The following is a 16,817-nucleotide window of genomic DNA, read 5'->3' as shown; positions in this document are numbered from 1 at the left end:
CTTGTTGCCGGGGGAGGTGGTGGAAGCAGGTACCATAAAGACGTTTAAGAGGCATCTTGACAAATACATGAATAGGATGGGAATAGAGGGATACGGTCCCCAGAAGTGCAGAACGTTTTAGTTTAGGCAGGCATCAAGATCGGCGCAGGCTTGGAGGGCCGAATGGCCTGTTCCTGTGCTGTACTGTTCTTTGTTCTTTGAAGGTGGCATTTTTGAAACCATGCATAAACCTCATTGTAAAAACTGCCATCTTCACTTCACAGCACTGTACTCTAGTCAACAACCTTGTTCATGGCTGAATGAAATCGCATAACTCGGACTACATTGACTTGCTATGTAAAAGGAAACCAAACAGTGAGACAATTGGCAACTTCGTAATAACACGTCTTGTTCGAAAAGGAACAGCTGTATTTGATCCCTTTTCATGTCAACACCTTATAGAAATTATTGTATTCCTCACATGCAAATACTTGCCCTCTCAAAAGAAAAATCAGTTGTGTAATGAATATTGTGAAAGACCCATAACATCCCAAAACTGCATAGACATTTCAGTTATTGGCCTATTGCAGGTAACACACCATCAATATGGCCAATCAAACATCAAACGGGCCTATCCTTGTGGAACATTACTTCTACATCAAACTAGGTGAATGTTTGCACAACTGGACTGTGAAATCAGTATTCCAAAATGGAATAGACAAGAACAATTTTTTAGGCTTTTCTGGCAATGTTATCAATGCTAACAACACCTACAGCAGGTATACCTCTGCTAGGAGTCCTAACTGCCAGAAAGGCCATAGAAACAGACAATTGAAGATACATTTACCTTCTGTGCTGCCTCCAGTACCAGCAACACAATGAGATAAGTGGTTAGGGGCTCTGCTGCTTCCAGAAGGGCCTGTCTGAAGTGTCATTATTTTCTTTGGTCATCAGCAGACTTTTTTTTAATTCATTCATGGGATGTGGATGTCACTGGCTCGGCCAACGTTTATTGCCCACTCCTAATGGGCCTCGAGAAGGTGGTGGTGAGCTGCCTTCTTTGAGTGTCGGTCCAACAACATGGCTGTTGGGAAAGGAGTCCAATATTTTGACCCAGCGACAGTGAAGGAACAGCGATACAGTTCAAAGTCAGTATGATGTGTGGCTTGGAGGGAACTTGCAGGTGATTGTGTTTCCATGCATCTGTTGCTCTTGTCTTTCTAGGTGGTAAAGGTCAGGGGTTTGAAAGGTGCTGTCCAAGGAGTCTTGGTGAGTTGCATCTTGTAGATGGTACACACTACTGCCACTGTGCATCAGTGGTGAAGGGAGTGAATGTTGAAGGTGGTGGATTGGGTGACAGTCGAGTGGGCTTCTTTGTCCTGGATGGTATTGAGCTTCTTGAGTGTTGTTGGAGCTGCACCCATCCAGGTAAGTGGAGAATATTCCATCACACTCCTGACTTGTGCCATGTAAATGGTGCACAGGCATTGAGCAGTCAAAGGTGAGTTACTCGCTGCAGAATTCCTATCCTCTGACCTGTTCTTGTAGCCACAGTATTTATGTGGCTGGTCCAGTTCAGTTTCTGGTCAATGATGACCCCCAGGATGTTGATAGTCGGGGATTCAGTGATGGTAATGTCATTGAACATGAAGGTAGGATGGTTAGATTCTCTCTTGTTTGAGATGTTGATTACCCGACACTTGTGTCACATGAATGTTACTTATCAGCCTAAGCCTGGATGTTGTCCAGGTTTTGCTGCATATGGACACGGGCTGCTTCAGTATCTGAGGAATCGCGAATGGTGCTGCTGATGTAGCGCAGAAACGCATTTGGCACCTTGTAGTGTGTACAAACTTTGCCCAGACATTGGGAATTACCCAAGGAATTGAAAATAAATGTCCTGGTTCTTTGTTTGTGACTGTTGGCAGCGGTGTGGATTCCCCCAGATAACGTAAATGGGGTGGATGCCACAGCACGGGCAATCACAGAACCACTTCAAACAGAAGCTTTTCTGGAATATAAATGCAACATTATAATGTGATGTGCTGCCAAAACCAAGTCCTTTGTGCTGAAAAAATCCTAATTAAGTGAAATGCTGGATTTTCTACAACCTCCAGAAGTATCTTCTTCAGAACACAACTTTACATTTATATGGTACAGAAATAGGGAAAACTTTAATATGCTGAATAGCTGCCCATCAATAACTTACAAATCAGAAGATGTATTTGAGGCGCTGATATCTTTGAGTTTGGAAGTTCCTGCCAGCATTTCTGACACGCGAGTATCTGATGAGCTAATACTCATCCACAAACATTCACTCCCTCCACCACCGACACACAGTGGCAGCAGTGTGTACCATCTATAAGATGCACTGCAACAACTCACCAAGGCTCCTTCGACAGCACCTTCCAAACCCGTGACCTCTATCACCTAGAAGGACAAGGGCAGCAGATGCATGGGAACACCACCGCCTGCAAGAGCCCCTCTAAGCCACACGACATCATGACTTGGAACTATGTCGCCATTCCTTCACTGTCGCTGGGTCAAAATCCTGGAACTCCCACCCTAACAGCGCTGTGGGTATGCCTACCTCATGTGGACTGCAACGGTTCAAGAAGGCAGCTCACCACCACCTTCTCAAGCGCAATTGGGGATGGACAATAAATGCTGGCCTAGGCATCCCATGAACAAATTTTTAAAAACTTCTGGGTTCAGAAATTTCCACCAACCAATATAGATGCATAAAAGGAAAAATTATATAGATGTTTTTATGGTAGAGGTCTCAAAGTAATGCTGCATTCATTATGCTGCTAGTCTTTTGAGCTGCCCCCTAGTTTGTTAGTCGATTGTGTAATAGCAAAAACTTTTCACCCCTAGTAATTTTAGGATAAGCAAGTGAGTTCAAGCATGCATTCATTACCATTAATTATCCTTCCAAAAAGTTATTGTTGAAGAATTTCTGAGAAATATGGTAATTCTTAAGCTTGTTCACAAAGTGCAACTCAAACTGTGATGTTGGTATCACTTCTGACTAACGCCAAAGTGACAAAAACAATAGCTGTTCTGCCTCATCTCCATCCTCAAATACAGATCAAACGGAAATCTTGGCAGTTGAAGTGTACCATCTGATTGACTGCGGGAATCCATATTTCCAAACGACACATCCAAGACTATCTCTACCATAAAAACATCTATATAATCTTTCCTTTTATGCATCTATATTGGTTGGTGGAAATTTCTGAACCCAGAAGTTTTTTTTTATTCGTTCATGGGATGTGGGCGTCGCTGCCTAGGCCAGCATTTATTGCGCATCCCTAATTGCGCTCGAGAAGGTGGTGGTGAGCTGCTTTCTTGAACCACTGCAGTCCACATGAGGTAGGCACACCCACAGCGCAGTTAGGAAGGGAGTTCCAGGATTTTGACCCAGCGACAGTGAAGGAACGGCGATATACTTCCAAGTCAGGATGGTGTGTGGCTTTGAGGGGAACTTACAGGTGGTGGTGTTCCCATGCATCTGCTGCCCTTGTCCTTCTAGTTGGTAAAGATCGCGGGTCTGGTAGGTGCTGTCGAAGGAACCTTGGTGAGTTGCTGCAGTGCATCTTGTAGATGGTACACACTGCTGCCACTGTGTGTTGGTGGTGGAGGGAGTGAAGGTTTGTGGATGAGTATTAGCTCATCAGACACTCGCGTGTCAGAAATGCTGGCAGGAACTTCCAAACTCAAAGACACCAAAGGCACAACAATACTCTATCCCTCCAGGTTCAGTCAGCAGAGTGCATTGGTGTTGAATGCTGGTGGACTGAAGGCTAGCAATTGCTATTGTCATATTAGCAGGAAAACACTTGCGCTGTATTCCTCTGTCTGCTATGTTAAAGGAAGCTGTCATCCAGTTTATTTGAAAATAGCAGACACAGGCATTTCATACAAAATACAATACAGTTGCTGTTTGCACAGCAATACTTTCTAGCCTTCGATCTTTGGCTAATTCCCAAGAACCCTACCTCCCCTCCCAGCATACTCTGTGCAAACCAACAGAAGCACTAGGCAGGGGTATAGTGAGACCACTAACTTCTGGGGCAACTAGAGTCCAAGGCAACTCTGGAGAGATAACAACCCTAGTTACCCTGATAGAACCGTACCTCAGTATGAATCAGTACCTTCAGATGTAGAAGAGAAAGTAAAAAGCAACATTTTCAAAGAAAGGAAATAAGAATTTAGGAAAATTAATACATAGAAATGATAAGAGTAAAGAAAGTACTTTGTTTCTGCAGATAGTAATAATAATGAAACAAGCCACAGTCTTTCGGTTTTAGTTTAGTTTAGTTTAGTTTAGAGATACAGCACTGAAACAGGCCCTTCGGCCCACTGAGTCTGTGCCGACCATCAACCACCCATATCAACCACCCATTTATACTAATCCTACACTAATCCCATATTCCTATCACATCCCCACCTGTCCCTATATATTTCCCTATCACCTACCTATATACTAGGGGCAATTTATAATGGCCAATTAACCTATCAGGAGACAGAAATTTTCCAACATAATTAACAGGAATTTTTTTTCATGATTTTTAAAATTAAACATTTCTACATTACAGAGAATGTAGCATTCAGGGAACCACCCCCTGCAAGTTCCCCTCCAAGCCACACACCATCCTGACTTGGAACTATATCGCCGTTCCTTCACTGTTGCTGGGTCAAAATCCTGCAACTCCCTTCCTAACAGCACTGTGGGTGTACCTACACACCAAGGACTGCAGTGTTTCAGGAAGGCAGCTCACCACCACCTTCTCTAGGGCAGTTAAGGATGGGCAATAAATGCTGGTCTAGCCACCGACACCACATCCCATGAACGAATAAAAAAAATTATATAGGAATAACAACACGTAAATGAACCACTCAGCCCAACCAGTCCTTGCTAGTGCTTCTCCTCCACAAAAACATTAGTCCCAGTTTTATTTATTTATTTAGAGATACAGCACTGAAACAGGCCCTTCAGCCCACCGAGTCTGTGCCGACCAAGAACCACCCATTTACACTAACCCTACAGTAATCTCATATTCCCTACCACCTACTAGGGGCAATTTACAATGGCCAATTTACCTGCAAGTCTTTGGCGGCGGGAGGAAACCGGAGCACCCGGCGAAAACCTACGTGGTCACAGGGAGAACTTGCAAACTCCGCACAGGCAGTACCCAGAATTGAAGCCGGATCTCTGGAGCTGTGAGGCTGCGGTGCTAACCACTGCGCCACTGTGCCACCCTAAACGCTGCGTCCCCATCCTGTTTCCACATCCATTAATCCCCCTTTTCTTCAACCACTTAACGTATTCTCAATTGAGGGGCGGCGGGCAAGGTGGAGGACGGCCCACCCGTCCAGTGGCCAATTGAGACACTTAAGTGGCCAGTTAAGGGCCTCTTCCCGTCACTGCTGGCATTTTACCACCTGCAGGTGGGCCCTTTGCCATGTGGGGAGACCACCTGGTGAGCTCTGGCAGCTTCCCTGAGAGTTCCGGAAGGGGGGGTGCCCTCAGTTCGGACACTCTGTGGTCCACGGAAGGGCCCCCAGTGGCAATGGCTGCTCCCACTCCTGGTGGCGCTGCTCAGACTGAAGAGCTTCCGGCCTTCTGCTTGGCCGTCAGCTCCTGGATGAAGGCACCCATTTTTCAAAGGGATAGGAGTCCCAACGACAACTAATTCGTTGCTGGGCATCAGAAAATGCGGCTTGGGGTTGCACAAACAGCTGAGGTGGGGTTGCCCCCAGCTGCAAAGCCCGTCGTCTGGCACCACGTCTCCTGCTCCAACCAGTATCCTAATGGTATTCTTGATAAGGAAATATGTAGATTGACAATTATAGCTTTCATTTTTTTTAAAAACTAAAACACATCCTCTGGGGATAATTTTACAAATTTTGTGCACCCTCCTTGAAAGGGGGCGTTATCGAATATTGTATGAGTTCCATATTCAAATTTTCTATCAGCAGAGAGAGACTCAACTGTTCTGCATGAAAAGTAATGCTTGCCACCTGCACCATCTTATGGTTTAAAATAGAAATGCAACGTAAATAAGCCTAAAATGATAAAAGTGGTAAAGCCATTTTTCTCAGTCATACGCAAAGGGCAAGTTTTCATTTATATAGTACCTTTTCCATGTGCTCAGGAAGGTGCAAGGCCCTTCAGGCCCAATGAACTAACAAAGACAGCACACTAGTCATGGTGACATCTGCTGCAAGCAGCAAAATGAAGCTTATGCTGTTCAATAATGTAAGAGGGTTTTATGCTTCCGCATATCAAGCAAAGATAAACAACAAAAAATTGCTGAACACATCAGGGGCAAGTTTTCTTGCACTAAAAGATGGTTTATCAAGAACATTTCCCTAATGTTCCTTTCAAATATTTTGTGTGAGTATGAGCATTCAGGTGGATTTAGATGCCAGATCTGGAGTGGGCAGAATCCAAATTCTGGATTTAAAATGGTTCTTGTTTTGGAGGCAGGGTCATCTTCTGAAACTGCCAACAACAGATGAACTCTGAGAATGAAACGATAGGCACTAGGGAAAGTCTATAGCTCTATATACTAATTGTAAATGGGCCAAAACAACTTAAGTCTGTACTATTGTTTTGAATGTTATTTTTTCATTTTATTTAATATATGCTATTAATATATATTTGAAAAGGAGAAATTTGCAGTACTATGGGCAAAGAGCAGAGGAATGGAACTAACTGGATAGCTCTTTCAAAGATCTGGCACAGGAAAATGGGCTGAATGGCCTCCTTTTTGTGCTGTAGATATTCAATTCGATGAACAACCTTCAACCAAAACGATCAGAGAACATGCCATGAACACATTAGAAAAGAGCTTTCGGATTTAGACCCCAGTGTGGATGTGCCACTTGGAGTATTTCAAATGGTTGGTGACAGATAAATAAAAATGAACAGGACCGTCTAAAAATGATTGACATTCCTGTATCTGAGAGGATCTGTCCAAATGACCAATTATTAATGTTCAGGCCAGAACTGCAGCCAATTCAAATGGGAAAACCTGAAAAGTCTGTTGAGTGACTAAGGCGTGTCTAGGAAATAATCAGTAAAGTGTGTTTTAGTCCATGTCCTGCTGCTCCCAAAAATGCAAGTTGGAATGCTGCTGCAAGGATGATAGGTAATCACAGCAAAACATAACCGAGGAACAGAATTGCCAACAACCTGGAGTTGTCCCTATTCCTGCTGATGTTTAGCAAAGGATTAGTGGCTTCACTGCCTTATGCCTCAAAAAGGTTATTTATAATGTTAACATTATCACTGCTGGCAATTTGCTTTTAAAAAACCACTAAAAAAATAGGATCACGCAACCAGGAATTTCTAGGCCTTTTTAAAATGAAAATTGGCAAAGACCTTCTCTAGTGGCTTTTTTGAGCTCATTCTTGGCTTTATTTGTTAAACCGAGGCCCCATTTGGCCTCTCAAGTGGATGTAAAAGATCCCATGGAACAATTTCAAAGAAGAGCAGGGGAGTTCACCCCTGTGTCCCAGCCAATATTTTTCCCTAAACCATAATCACATAAGCAGACTATGTCATTGCTGTTTGTGGGATCTTGCTGTGTGCAAATTGTCGACTGTAGCATAGGAAGTACAATAGTATCTACACTTCAAAAGTGCTTAATTGGTTATAAAGTGCTTTGGGACTTCCTGGGGTTGTGAAAGGTTCTAATATGTATAAAACACAAGTTTTTTCTTTCACAGAAAGTTACAATTTCCATAGGCACCTGTGTTCCCATTGAAAAAGAACTTAAAGTTTAAATGTATGTGGTGAAGAGGAGGAGCCAGCTTCAAGGTTAACAATATATCCTGTACTATTTAGTACAGTGTAAGTCATAGTTCTAGTCTCACTGATTGGTTTAAAAAGACCATGCTGTCAGACCACATAACACAAGACTAAAGACAAAGGGTGGAATTTTGTGCTGGCAGCGGGAGTCTCGGCATTTGGGGAATCCAAGTTCCCGCACCAGCTCTCGTACGGAAGGCCTGCCAAATTTAGTGCCAATCAGGCACTTAACTGGACAGCAGCGGGCTTTCCTTATGATTTAAGACCCCGCCACTGGAAGTCCTGGCCTGGCAGAGCTGCCGGCCAATCAGAGGCCGGCAGCTGCAGTACCAGCGCGGAGGTGGTGGCTACTGCTGTAGCTGCAGTGACCAGACACCGAGGAGCAGTGCTGGAACGAGGCTCAAGGTAGGTCAGGGCGGGAGGGGTCTCTTGGGATGGTGTTTGCGGGGGAGGGGGGAAGGGATGTCGGCAGCAAGGCCAGAGGGGTGGCCCTCAGCTGCATTGCCCCCCACCCCACCCCGCCACTTCCCAATGCCAGGCCCCTCTTCCAAAGACGCTAACTGTCTTTGACAGAGGGACCCCACCAATCCCACCAACCGCCCCCCACCCCCCAGCAGCCAGGAAGCAGCCCGCACGGTTTTTTGTGCCGTGCATCCCGTGCGGCAACAGGGCTGCCCGTCGCACGGGTAATTGTACCTGCAGCGGGAAGTAAAGGCCTGCTTGGGTCTGCAAATGAGACCCGACCCAAGTCTGACAGAACCCCATCCGACCCCGAGTCCTTCCATTTTTTTCCCGCGCCCGACCCGACCATCAGATAACCTCCCTTCCAATTTTTCACTTTGTTCTTTACTTGCACAAGCTTAAAATAAACTGTCACAAAACCACCTTCAAAGTCCAAAAAGTAAATTAACATTAGAGTCACTTACCTGAGGTGGTGATACAGCATGTCCGATCCGGCCCAGCCCGAGCCCGAATGCCTGCCCCAGAAGTGCGACCCGACACGTGTCGTCGGGTCCCGTAGGGTTTGGGTAAGATAGCAGGCCTTTAGTGGGAAGAGGCACTTAATTAGGGTTTAATTATCCAGTTAAGAGCCTCAATATGGGGCGAGATGGGAAGGCGGTTCACAGGCCTTCCTGCCCCAGACTAAATTTCGGCAAAGGCAGGAAGGTGGCTAGGGACCCACCCCCGACACCATTCCACCCGATTTTATGGTCTTTCTGCCTCCAAAGCACTATGGGGGAAGAGCTAAAAATTCCACCCAGTCAGATTTGTCAAAGCCTTACCTATTTACATCCACTACCTAATCGTATCAGTGTGCAGATAATAAAATAAAGACTCAGAATACACTTCAGTGTTTCATCAGTCCTGTATAGAACAATATCAGTACTGTTCCCATCTGACAGTAATTAATCAAATCCAGTTTTGTCAATATTTTTCTTTCGCAATCAGTTACTGGCAGTGCTCATGGTAATCCTGTGTTATTTTTGGGTGTGTGTTACTCAAACAGTAAATACAACTAGTTATTGGAGTTCACTTTGAGAACACTGATGCAATTGTACCATTTCTAAAATTAGTTAATCATGTACTGACAGGAATCCTTGTGGCAGTACTGGCTTTTCTTTTCATGATGCTTTATGTTTCAGTCAGGCTGCTATAAGATTTCATTGAGGTCTGGAATTCTGCTAGGCAATGTGGCATGATGGCTTACACAATGATCTGTGAATCTGAGTTAACACCCGATCAGAAGATAGTTGCTGAGAGGCATGAGTGATGAATTTAGGCCTTCATGGTGGACATGAAGCTATGCCACCAAACTGTTCCAAATTGGCAAAACCTTCAATTCCAGTTGAGTTGAGATGGTTAAGTTACAAAAATTGGAAAGTCACAACTTTGGAAGATCCATGGCAAAGCACCAGAAGCTGTATTCCTTGGGCTTCCTCAATGGATCAATGAGAAAATCCAAGAAATCTGCACTGGAAATTTCCTTGGGGCTCCTCCTGTTCTGCTGCCATTACTTTGGCAAAAGTTTGATGAAAACCCCGGCCTCAATGGAGTTTCCACTAAAGGTGGTGGTGATGTAAGACAAGCCTAGAGGAAAGCCTGCTTTGGTGCCGAACTTTTGTTTTTCCCTCAGCAACTCATAGATTGAACCAAGTAACTTCCAAACTTCAATATCTCTGAAGGGAACCTAATAGCTCTCTCACCCTCCTGCTTAAGATACAACAAAATCCACTGCTGAAAATACTTCCTTTTTAAATACACAACATGTGAATCACATCTACAATGTGTTTCAGACAATCACACTCAATGTTTGTGAAATGCCACTGAGCCCTTACAATTAGTTACCTTCCAGTTGGAAGTATAGGAAGGTGTTAGCACATCACATTACCACATGGAGTATGAGAATCACATGAAATACACATGGGGTGGAGGGGAAGGTAATTTTCATCTGCCAGTCACCCATTTCTCGTCCTAGTTGGAAATCAGTTGGAGGGTGAGGGTGGGTGGGGGCATTTTGACCATTCCATTGATTGCTAAAAAAAACTGCATCGTTCAGGCCAATAAATTGGTGAGTAGCTGTTGTAGGACTTTGATCACAATTCTTAGGTACAAATGGGTGCCTTACACATTGGAGTGCTGCTGGTGAACAAGACTGGTTCAAAGAAGAAAGGAGGAAAACGTAGAGACACCGAAAAAGCAAGAAATCTGAATATATAATATATAAAATTATCTTGTCACTTTAATTAAATTGAAAGAACTTTGGAAAAAGTAAATTTAATATTTGCTTTAACTCCTGAAACATAAATTTTCACATGTTATTGATAGAATTGGCTAGAAATCTTATTTCTTTGATATTCGTTTGACTCCCATCATGTTATCTTGGTTTCCCATCATATTCACAGGAGGTAATTTACCCAGTGTAACAATCAGTTCCGGTTCCTATTTATCATATGTTGATTGTGTCCTTTTTCAGTTCGGATTCACCTTTCAGTATTGAGGGCACAAGACTACAACGCAGATCCGAGTCCCCTGACTCAAAGAAACGACGTATACACAGGTGTGATTTTGAGGGCTGCAATAAAGTGTACACAAAAAGCTCTCATTTGAAAGCACATAGGAGGACGCATACAGGTAGGAAGCTACAACAGCTTGCATTGATACAAGACCTTTAACGTGAAAGTGTTACAAATGGAAACTGATAGGGGAAAGGGAGCTAAGTCGTGGAGGGAGAGGTTTGTTGAAAAGATGGATTTTAAGGCCAAAGAGAAATGGAAGGGTTGAGGATGAGAGGTGGTAGGGTTGATGTCGGCTTAGGGTTTGTGGGGCAAAAGGACCAGATAGAACAGACAAAAGGTCAGAGTCAGAGGAGAAATGGAGAAAAAAAATGGCAAGAAAGAACAATTTTTCTATCATGCTTTTCAGGACCTGAGGACATCCCAAAGTGCTTTAGAGCCAATGAAGAACTTCTGAAGTGCAGTTACTGTTGTAATGTAAGACTGGAGGAAGCTGGAAGGATAGGGTAGGATGAGACCATGGAGGGATATGAAGGTGAAGATTTTAAATTTAATGTGGTATTGGGGTAAGGAGCTACTGGGGCAAGTTACAATTTGGAAAGGTTGCAATTCATAGAGGATGGAAGATTGGAAGCACAACATGTAAAGCCACATAGAGTTGCTTGTGGTCTCCCCAGCAAAGGGGGAAGTTGGGGGGGGAGGGGGGGTCCCTCGTTCAAAGGCACTCAGTGCCTGATCGAGGGACCCAGCATCAGGAAGGTTAGTGTCCACTGAGACCCACCCTCCTGCCCTTGCTGCCATCCCCTCTACACCCCCACCCTGCAAAACCCCTCCTGCCAAAGCCTTACCTGAGTCCAGGATCCAGTGTCGACCTAGGGCTCAGGTGCGTGTCTGTCTCACAGCAGCCAGCACCTCCCTGGTGGCACTGCTGAACAAAAGAGATGTCAGCCTCTGATTGGCCGTCAGCTGTTGGTGGGCAGGACTTCTGCCCCCAGGGTCCTTGAACCCAGGGAAGGCCCGCAACTGTCCACTTAAGTGCCTGATTGACACTAAATTTGGCAGGCCTTCCTGAAAGGAAGTAATGCAGGGTTCTCACCGGCTCTCCAGCTGGCAGGTGAGACCCCGGTTGCCTACATAAAATACCACCCACGGTATTGGAGGTGAGAGTAGAGGGAGTGAGGAAAATGAATTTTAGAAAGCTGGGAAGAGAAAGGAAGTATTGAGTTACTTTTGCCCTGATCCTGGAACAGTAGGCAGGAATAAAATAAATGAGTTAACAGCGCAAATAGAGACAAATGGGTATGATTTAGTGGCGATTACTGAGACGTGGTTGCAGGGAAACCAGGTTTGGGAATTGAATATCCAAGGGTACTCAGTATTTCGGAAGGATAGACAGGAAGGAAAAGGAGGTGGTGTAGCTTTGTTGGTAAAGGAAGAGATCAATGTTGTAGTGAGAAATGATATAGGCACTGGAGATCAAGGCGTAGAATCAGTCTGGGTAGAAATAAGAAATAGCAAGGGAAAGAAGTCACTGGTGGGAGTAATCTATAGGTCCCCAAACAGTAGTTCTGCAGTGGGGCACAGTATAAACCAGAAAATACTGGGGGCTTGTAAGAAAGGTACGGCAATAATCATGGGTGATTTTAATATGCATATAGACTGGATTAGTCAAATTGGCAAGGGTAGCCTTGAGGGACAGTTCATTGAATGTATTAGAGATTGTTTTTTGGAGCAATATGGTGTGGAACCAACCAGGGAGCAGGCTATTCTAGATTTGGTGTTGTGTAATGAGGTGGGATTAATAAATGATCTAATTGTTAAGGATCCTCTAGGGAAAAGTGATCATAGCATGCTAGAATTTCAAATTCAATTTGAGGGCGAGAAGCTGGAGTCCCACACAAGCGTTCTGGAGTTAAACAAAGGTAATTATATGAGCATGAGGACAAATTTGGCCCTAGTGGACTGGGCAGGAAGACTACAAGGTAGGACAGTTGATGAGCAATGGCAGATGTTTAAGGAGATATTCAATTTATCCCAACTAAAATATATTCCAGAGAGGAAGAAAGATTCTAGCAGGGTGAAAAAACATCCATGGCTAAGCAAGGAAGTTAATGATAACATAAAGACAAAAACTAAGGCATACCCTATTGCAAAGGCCAGTGGCAGGCTGGAGGATTGGGAAACTTTTAAAGATCAACAAAGGGTTACTAAAAAAGTAATAAAAAGAGCAAAGGTAAATTATGAAAGAAAACTAGCGCAAAATATAAAAACGGATAGCAAAAGCTTCTATTAGTATATAAAGGGGAAGAGAGTAGCTCAAGTGAATGTTGGTCCGTTGGAGGATGAGACTGGAGAGTTAATAGAGGGGAACACAGAAATGGCAGAGACACTAAATCAGTATTTTGCTTCAGTTTTCATGGTGGAGGACACTAGTACCATCCCAATAGTACCAGATAATGCAGAGGTTATAGAAAGGGAAGAACTTAGAAAAATCATCACTAGGGAAAAAGTACTGAGCAAACTATTGGGGTTGAAGGCAGATAAGTCCCCAGGGCCTGATGGCCTACATCCTAGGGTCTTAAAGGAAGTGGCAGTGGAGATAGTGGATCCATTGGTTATAATATTCCAGGTTATCCATTTTGGTCAGAAGGATAGAAAGGCAAATTATTATCTAAATGGAGAGAAACTTCAGAGTGCATCGGTGCAGAGGGATCTGGGTGTCCTCGTGCATGAATCGCAGAAAACTAGTTTGCAGATATAGCAGGTGATAAGGAAGGCAAATGGAATTTTGGCATTTATTGTTAAAGGAATAGAGTATAACAGTAGGGAAGTGTTGCTGCAACTGTACAAGGCAGTGGTGAGAAATATTGTGTACAGTTTTGGTCCCCTTACTTGAGAAAGGATGCACTTGCATTGGAGGCAGTTCAGAGGAGGTTCACTAGATTGATTCCAGAGATTGCGGGGGGCGGGGTGGGGGCTTGTCTTATGAAGAGAGATTGAGCAGTTTAGGCCTTTACTCTCTGGAGTTTAGTAGAATGAGAGGAGATCTAATTGAGGTATATAAGATGATTAAGGGGATTGACAAAGTAGACATAGAGAGGATGTTTCCTCTTGTGGGCAATCTAGAATGAGAGGTCATAGTTTTAGGATAAGGGTAGCAGATTTAAAACAGAGATGAGGAGAAAGTACTTCTCTCAAAGGGTCGTAAATCTGTGGAATTCACTACCCCAGAGTGCGGTGGATGCCAGGATATTGGGTAAATTTGAGGAGGAGATAGACAGATTTTTAATTAGAAATGGGTTGAAGGGTTATGGAGAACGGGCAGGAAAGTGGAGTTGAGGCCAAGATGAGATCAGCCATGATCGTATTGAATGGCAGAGCAGGCTCGGGGGGCTGAATTGCCTACTCCTGCTCCTAGTTCTTATGTTCTTCATTGATGGTGGGCAAAGCACAATAATGCATGACGTGGTCACTAGGATGAAAACATTTTTGTGACTGTGGCAGGTGCTTCTGCTGTTAACAGTGTTTTCATTGTCTACGATACCCATTTTCTTCAGCCCAGAAATTATGGTGTTCACAAAAGGGCCTGGATTACTGCTCAATTGTGCTAGTTTTTCTGACATAATTCCCCTTATATTGGCATAGCTGCTGCAAAAGATCACGGAACTTTAAGCACAAATTGCATTCTGCACCAATCGAGTTTCTGCAATATTTTGCACTAGCTACAACATGGTGCTAGACGCAGGCCCTACCCACAAAACTGGACGCACCCCCAGGGTGAATTAATCACCATTGGGAGTTTCTGCTAATTGCGCTTGTTCACAGGCCTTCGAAGAGGGTCTAAACATTTAAAAGGATCTTTTTGGGCACAAGGACATTAATAGGTACATTTTGAACTTTTTTTAGTTTACTAAGGAACTGTACCTGAATCTAACTAGAAAACATTTTGTGTAGTTTTTTATTAGTCATTTAAAATTGGATTACTCAGGTGTGGAATGACACTGGTTTAAAATGTTTATATTTTTGAGATAAACTCATTTGTAACTGTATTAATCAAACTTTACCAAGTTAACAGCTCTTCAGTATATCAAGGGGTATTCTTTGAAGCAAAATTATTTCTGTAAAAAAGTTATGTTTTAAAACACTGCCTGATTGCGTTGATTCATGGCAAATTTTGCATTCGGCGATATGCAAACAAGATTGAGTGGAAACCTGATGGAAAAAACTTTCAAAATGGTTCCAATTTGTGTCAAAATCAACAGTTATGCCCAAAGTGGAAACTTTACCCCAAGCTTTTCCACCATGTGCATAACACAGAATCTCATCTTATTGCAATGTTTGTGCTCAAACACAAACTTTTCACAGCCTGAATACTGTATCTTGACATATTTATATCTCACTACACGTTTACATCTTGCTAGAAGATGTAAAACTAATGACTTTCACCATTGATTTTAAAAATCCTACATGGGTTTGTGGAATATTAATTTAGAAGTTACCAAACCCTCCAAATATTTATGTGCCAAAAGACACAAGGCCCAAAGAGTTTCAAGTCAGTCTCATGCTTATCTGCAAGGATTTTGAGACAGTTCAGATATTTTGGAGGCTGATCCTTTTGTATTTGGAAGATTTGCTTCATGAATCAATCCATTGATAAACTTTTTGGAAACTCTGACTTGTCAATTCCTGACCTTACAAATAATTATTTGTGAGATAAATTGAACTTCACCTACCAGCTTCATGGTCCATAAAGTGGGTATTTTAAGCTTAATCACTCTGAACAAAAAAGATAAAAGAATGTTGTACTCTGTAATTAGCTAATCAAATTGAGTTCTCCAGAATTTTCCTGTTCCAAAGCCTCTAGTCAGAATGATATGGGTGCTAGTCCCACTGCAGGATTTCAACATGTTATTTAGGATAACACTCCAATGAAGTTCTGTAAGAGGTGCCATCCCCCAGATGAAATTGAGCTTATGCTAGCCTCCTCTGATGGTTCAAGCAGATACTCAAGATCCCATGGCATAACAGTAACAATAAACTTTTATATAACAGCTAGGGATGTCCCAAGGCCCTTCATCGAGGCATAAACAGACAAAAATGGCTGCTGAGACAAAGGAGATATTAGAAAAGGTGGCCAAAAGCCTAGTCAAAGAACTAAGCCTTTAAAGAGGGCTTTAATGCAAGACAGGGAGATGGAAAGGTTTAGGGAAAGAATTCAAGAGCATTGGGCCCAGATAACATGACTGCCAATGGTGGGGGGAGAACGCATAATAGGCCAGTCAGAGGAATGAAGAATTTGGGCGGAGCTGGGTTTTCGGACTCGAGGAGGATACAGAGATGGGGAGGGGTAAGGCTATGAAGGGACTGAAACATGAAAATGAGAATTTTTTATTTCAGGTATTGGGGGAATCAGGTGTCAATATAGGTCAGCAAGGCCAGAGGTAATGGGTGAACACCTTGTGTAGGATAAGAGACCAGCAGCATAATTTTGGATGAACTGAAGTCTACAGAGGGCACTGGAATGGAGGCTGGTTCAGAGAATATAGCCTGGAGGTGACCAAGGCATGGATGAGGGTTTGAGTGACAGATGGGCTGAGGCAAGGGCAGAGCTAACCCATGTCAGAAGTAAGAAATAGGCAGCTTTTACATTGGAAAGATTATGAGATTGGAAACTCAGCTCAGGGTTGAACCAAGATGCAGAGTTTGTGAACAAGTCGGTTTGGCCTGAGACAATCACTAAGGAGAGGGGTGGAATCGGTGGGGAGGGTCCAGAGTCTGTGGGGATGGCCAAAGCCAATAATCTTAGTCGTCTTAATGTTTAACTGGAGGAAATTGCTGCTCATCCAAGACTAAATATCAGGCAAGCAGTCTGGCAACTCAGTGGAAGGGTCATCAGAATATTTGAGGAAGCTGACCCTGAGTATTCGAAAGATGTCACCAAGGGGAAGCATGTAGGTGAGGAAGAGGAAGAGGCCAAGGGTAGATCATTGAGGGATTCCAAA

General features: G+C 43.5%; 1 protein-coding gene across 9 annotated transcripts in view; it reads left to right on the top strand.

Moving 5' to 3' along the window:
• klf12b (Kruppel like factor 12b) overlaps positions 1–16,817 on the top strand; it is a 238,229-nt gene that overhangs the window by 202,071 nt on the left and 19,341 nt on the right. For all 9 annotated transcript variants that reach the window (XR_010975248.1, XM_068034302.1, XM_068034301.1 and 6 more), the window contains one exon: positions 10,776–10,933. Coding sequence is in view for 8 of the 9 variants with exons in the window: in XM_068034302.1 (XP_067890403.1) it covers positions 10,776–10,933 (158 nt within the window). In the remaining variant the exon portion in view is untranslated. The remainder of the gene's footprint in view (positions 1–10,775; positions 10,934–16,817) is intronic.

Source organism: Heterodontus francisci, chromosome 6 (genome assembly GCF_036365525.1).
Source record: "Heterodontus francisci isolate sHetFra1 chromosome 6, sHetFra1.hap1, whole genome shotgun sequence".
In the NCBI taxonomy this organism is placed as follows: Eukaryota; Metazoa; Chordata; class Chondrichthyes; order Heterodontiformes; family Heterodontidae; genus Heterodontus; species Heterodontus francisci.
This window is presented reverse-complemented; position numbering and strand designations above follow the sequence as displayed.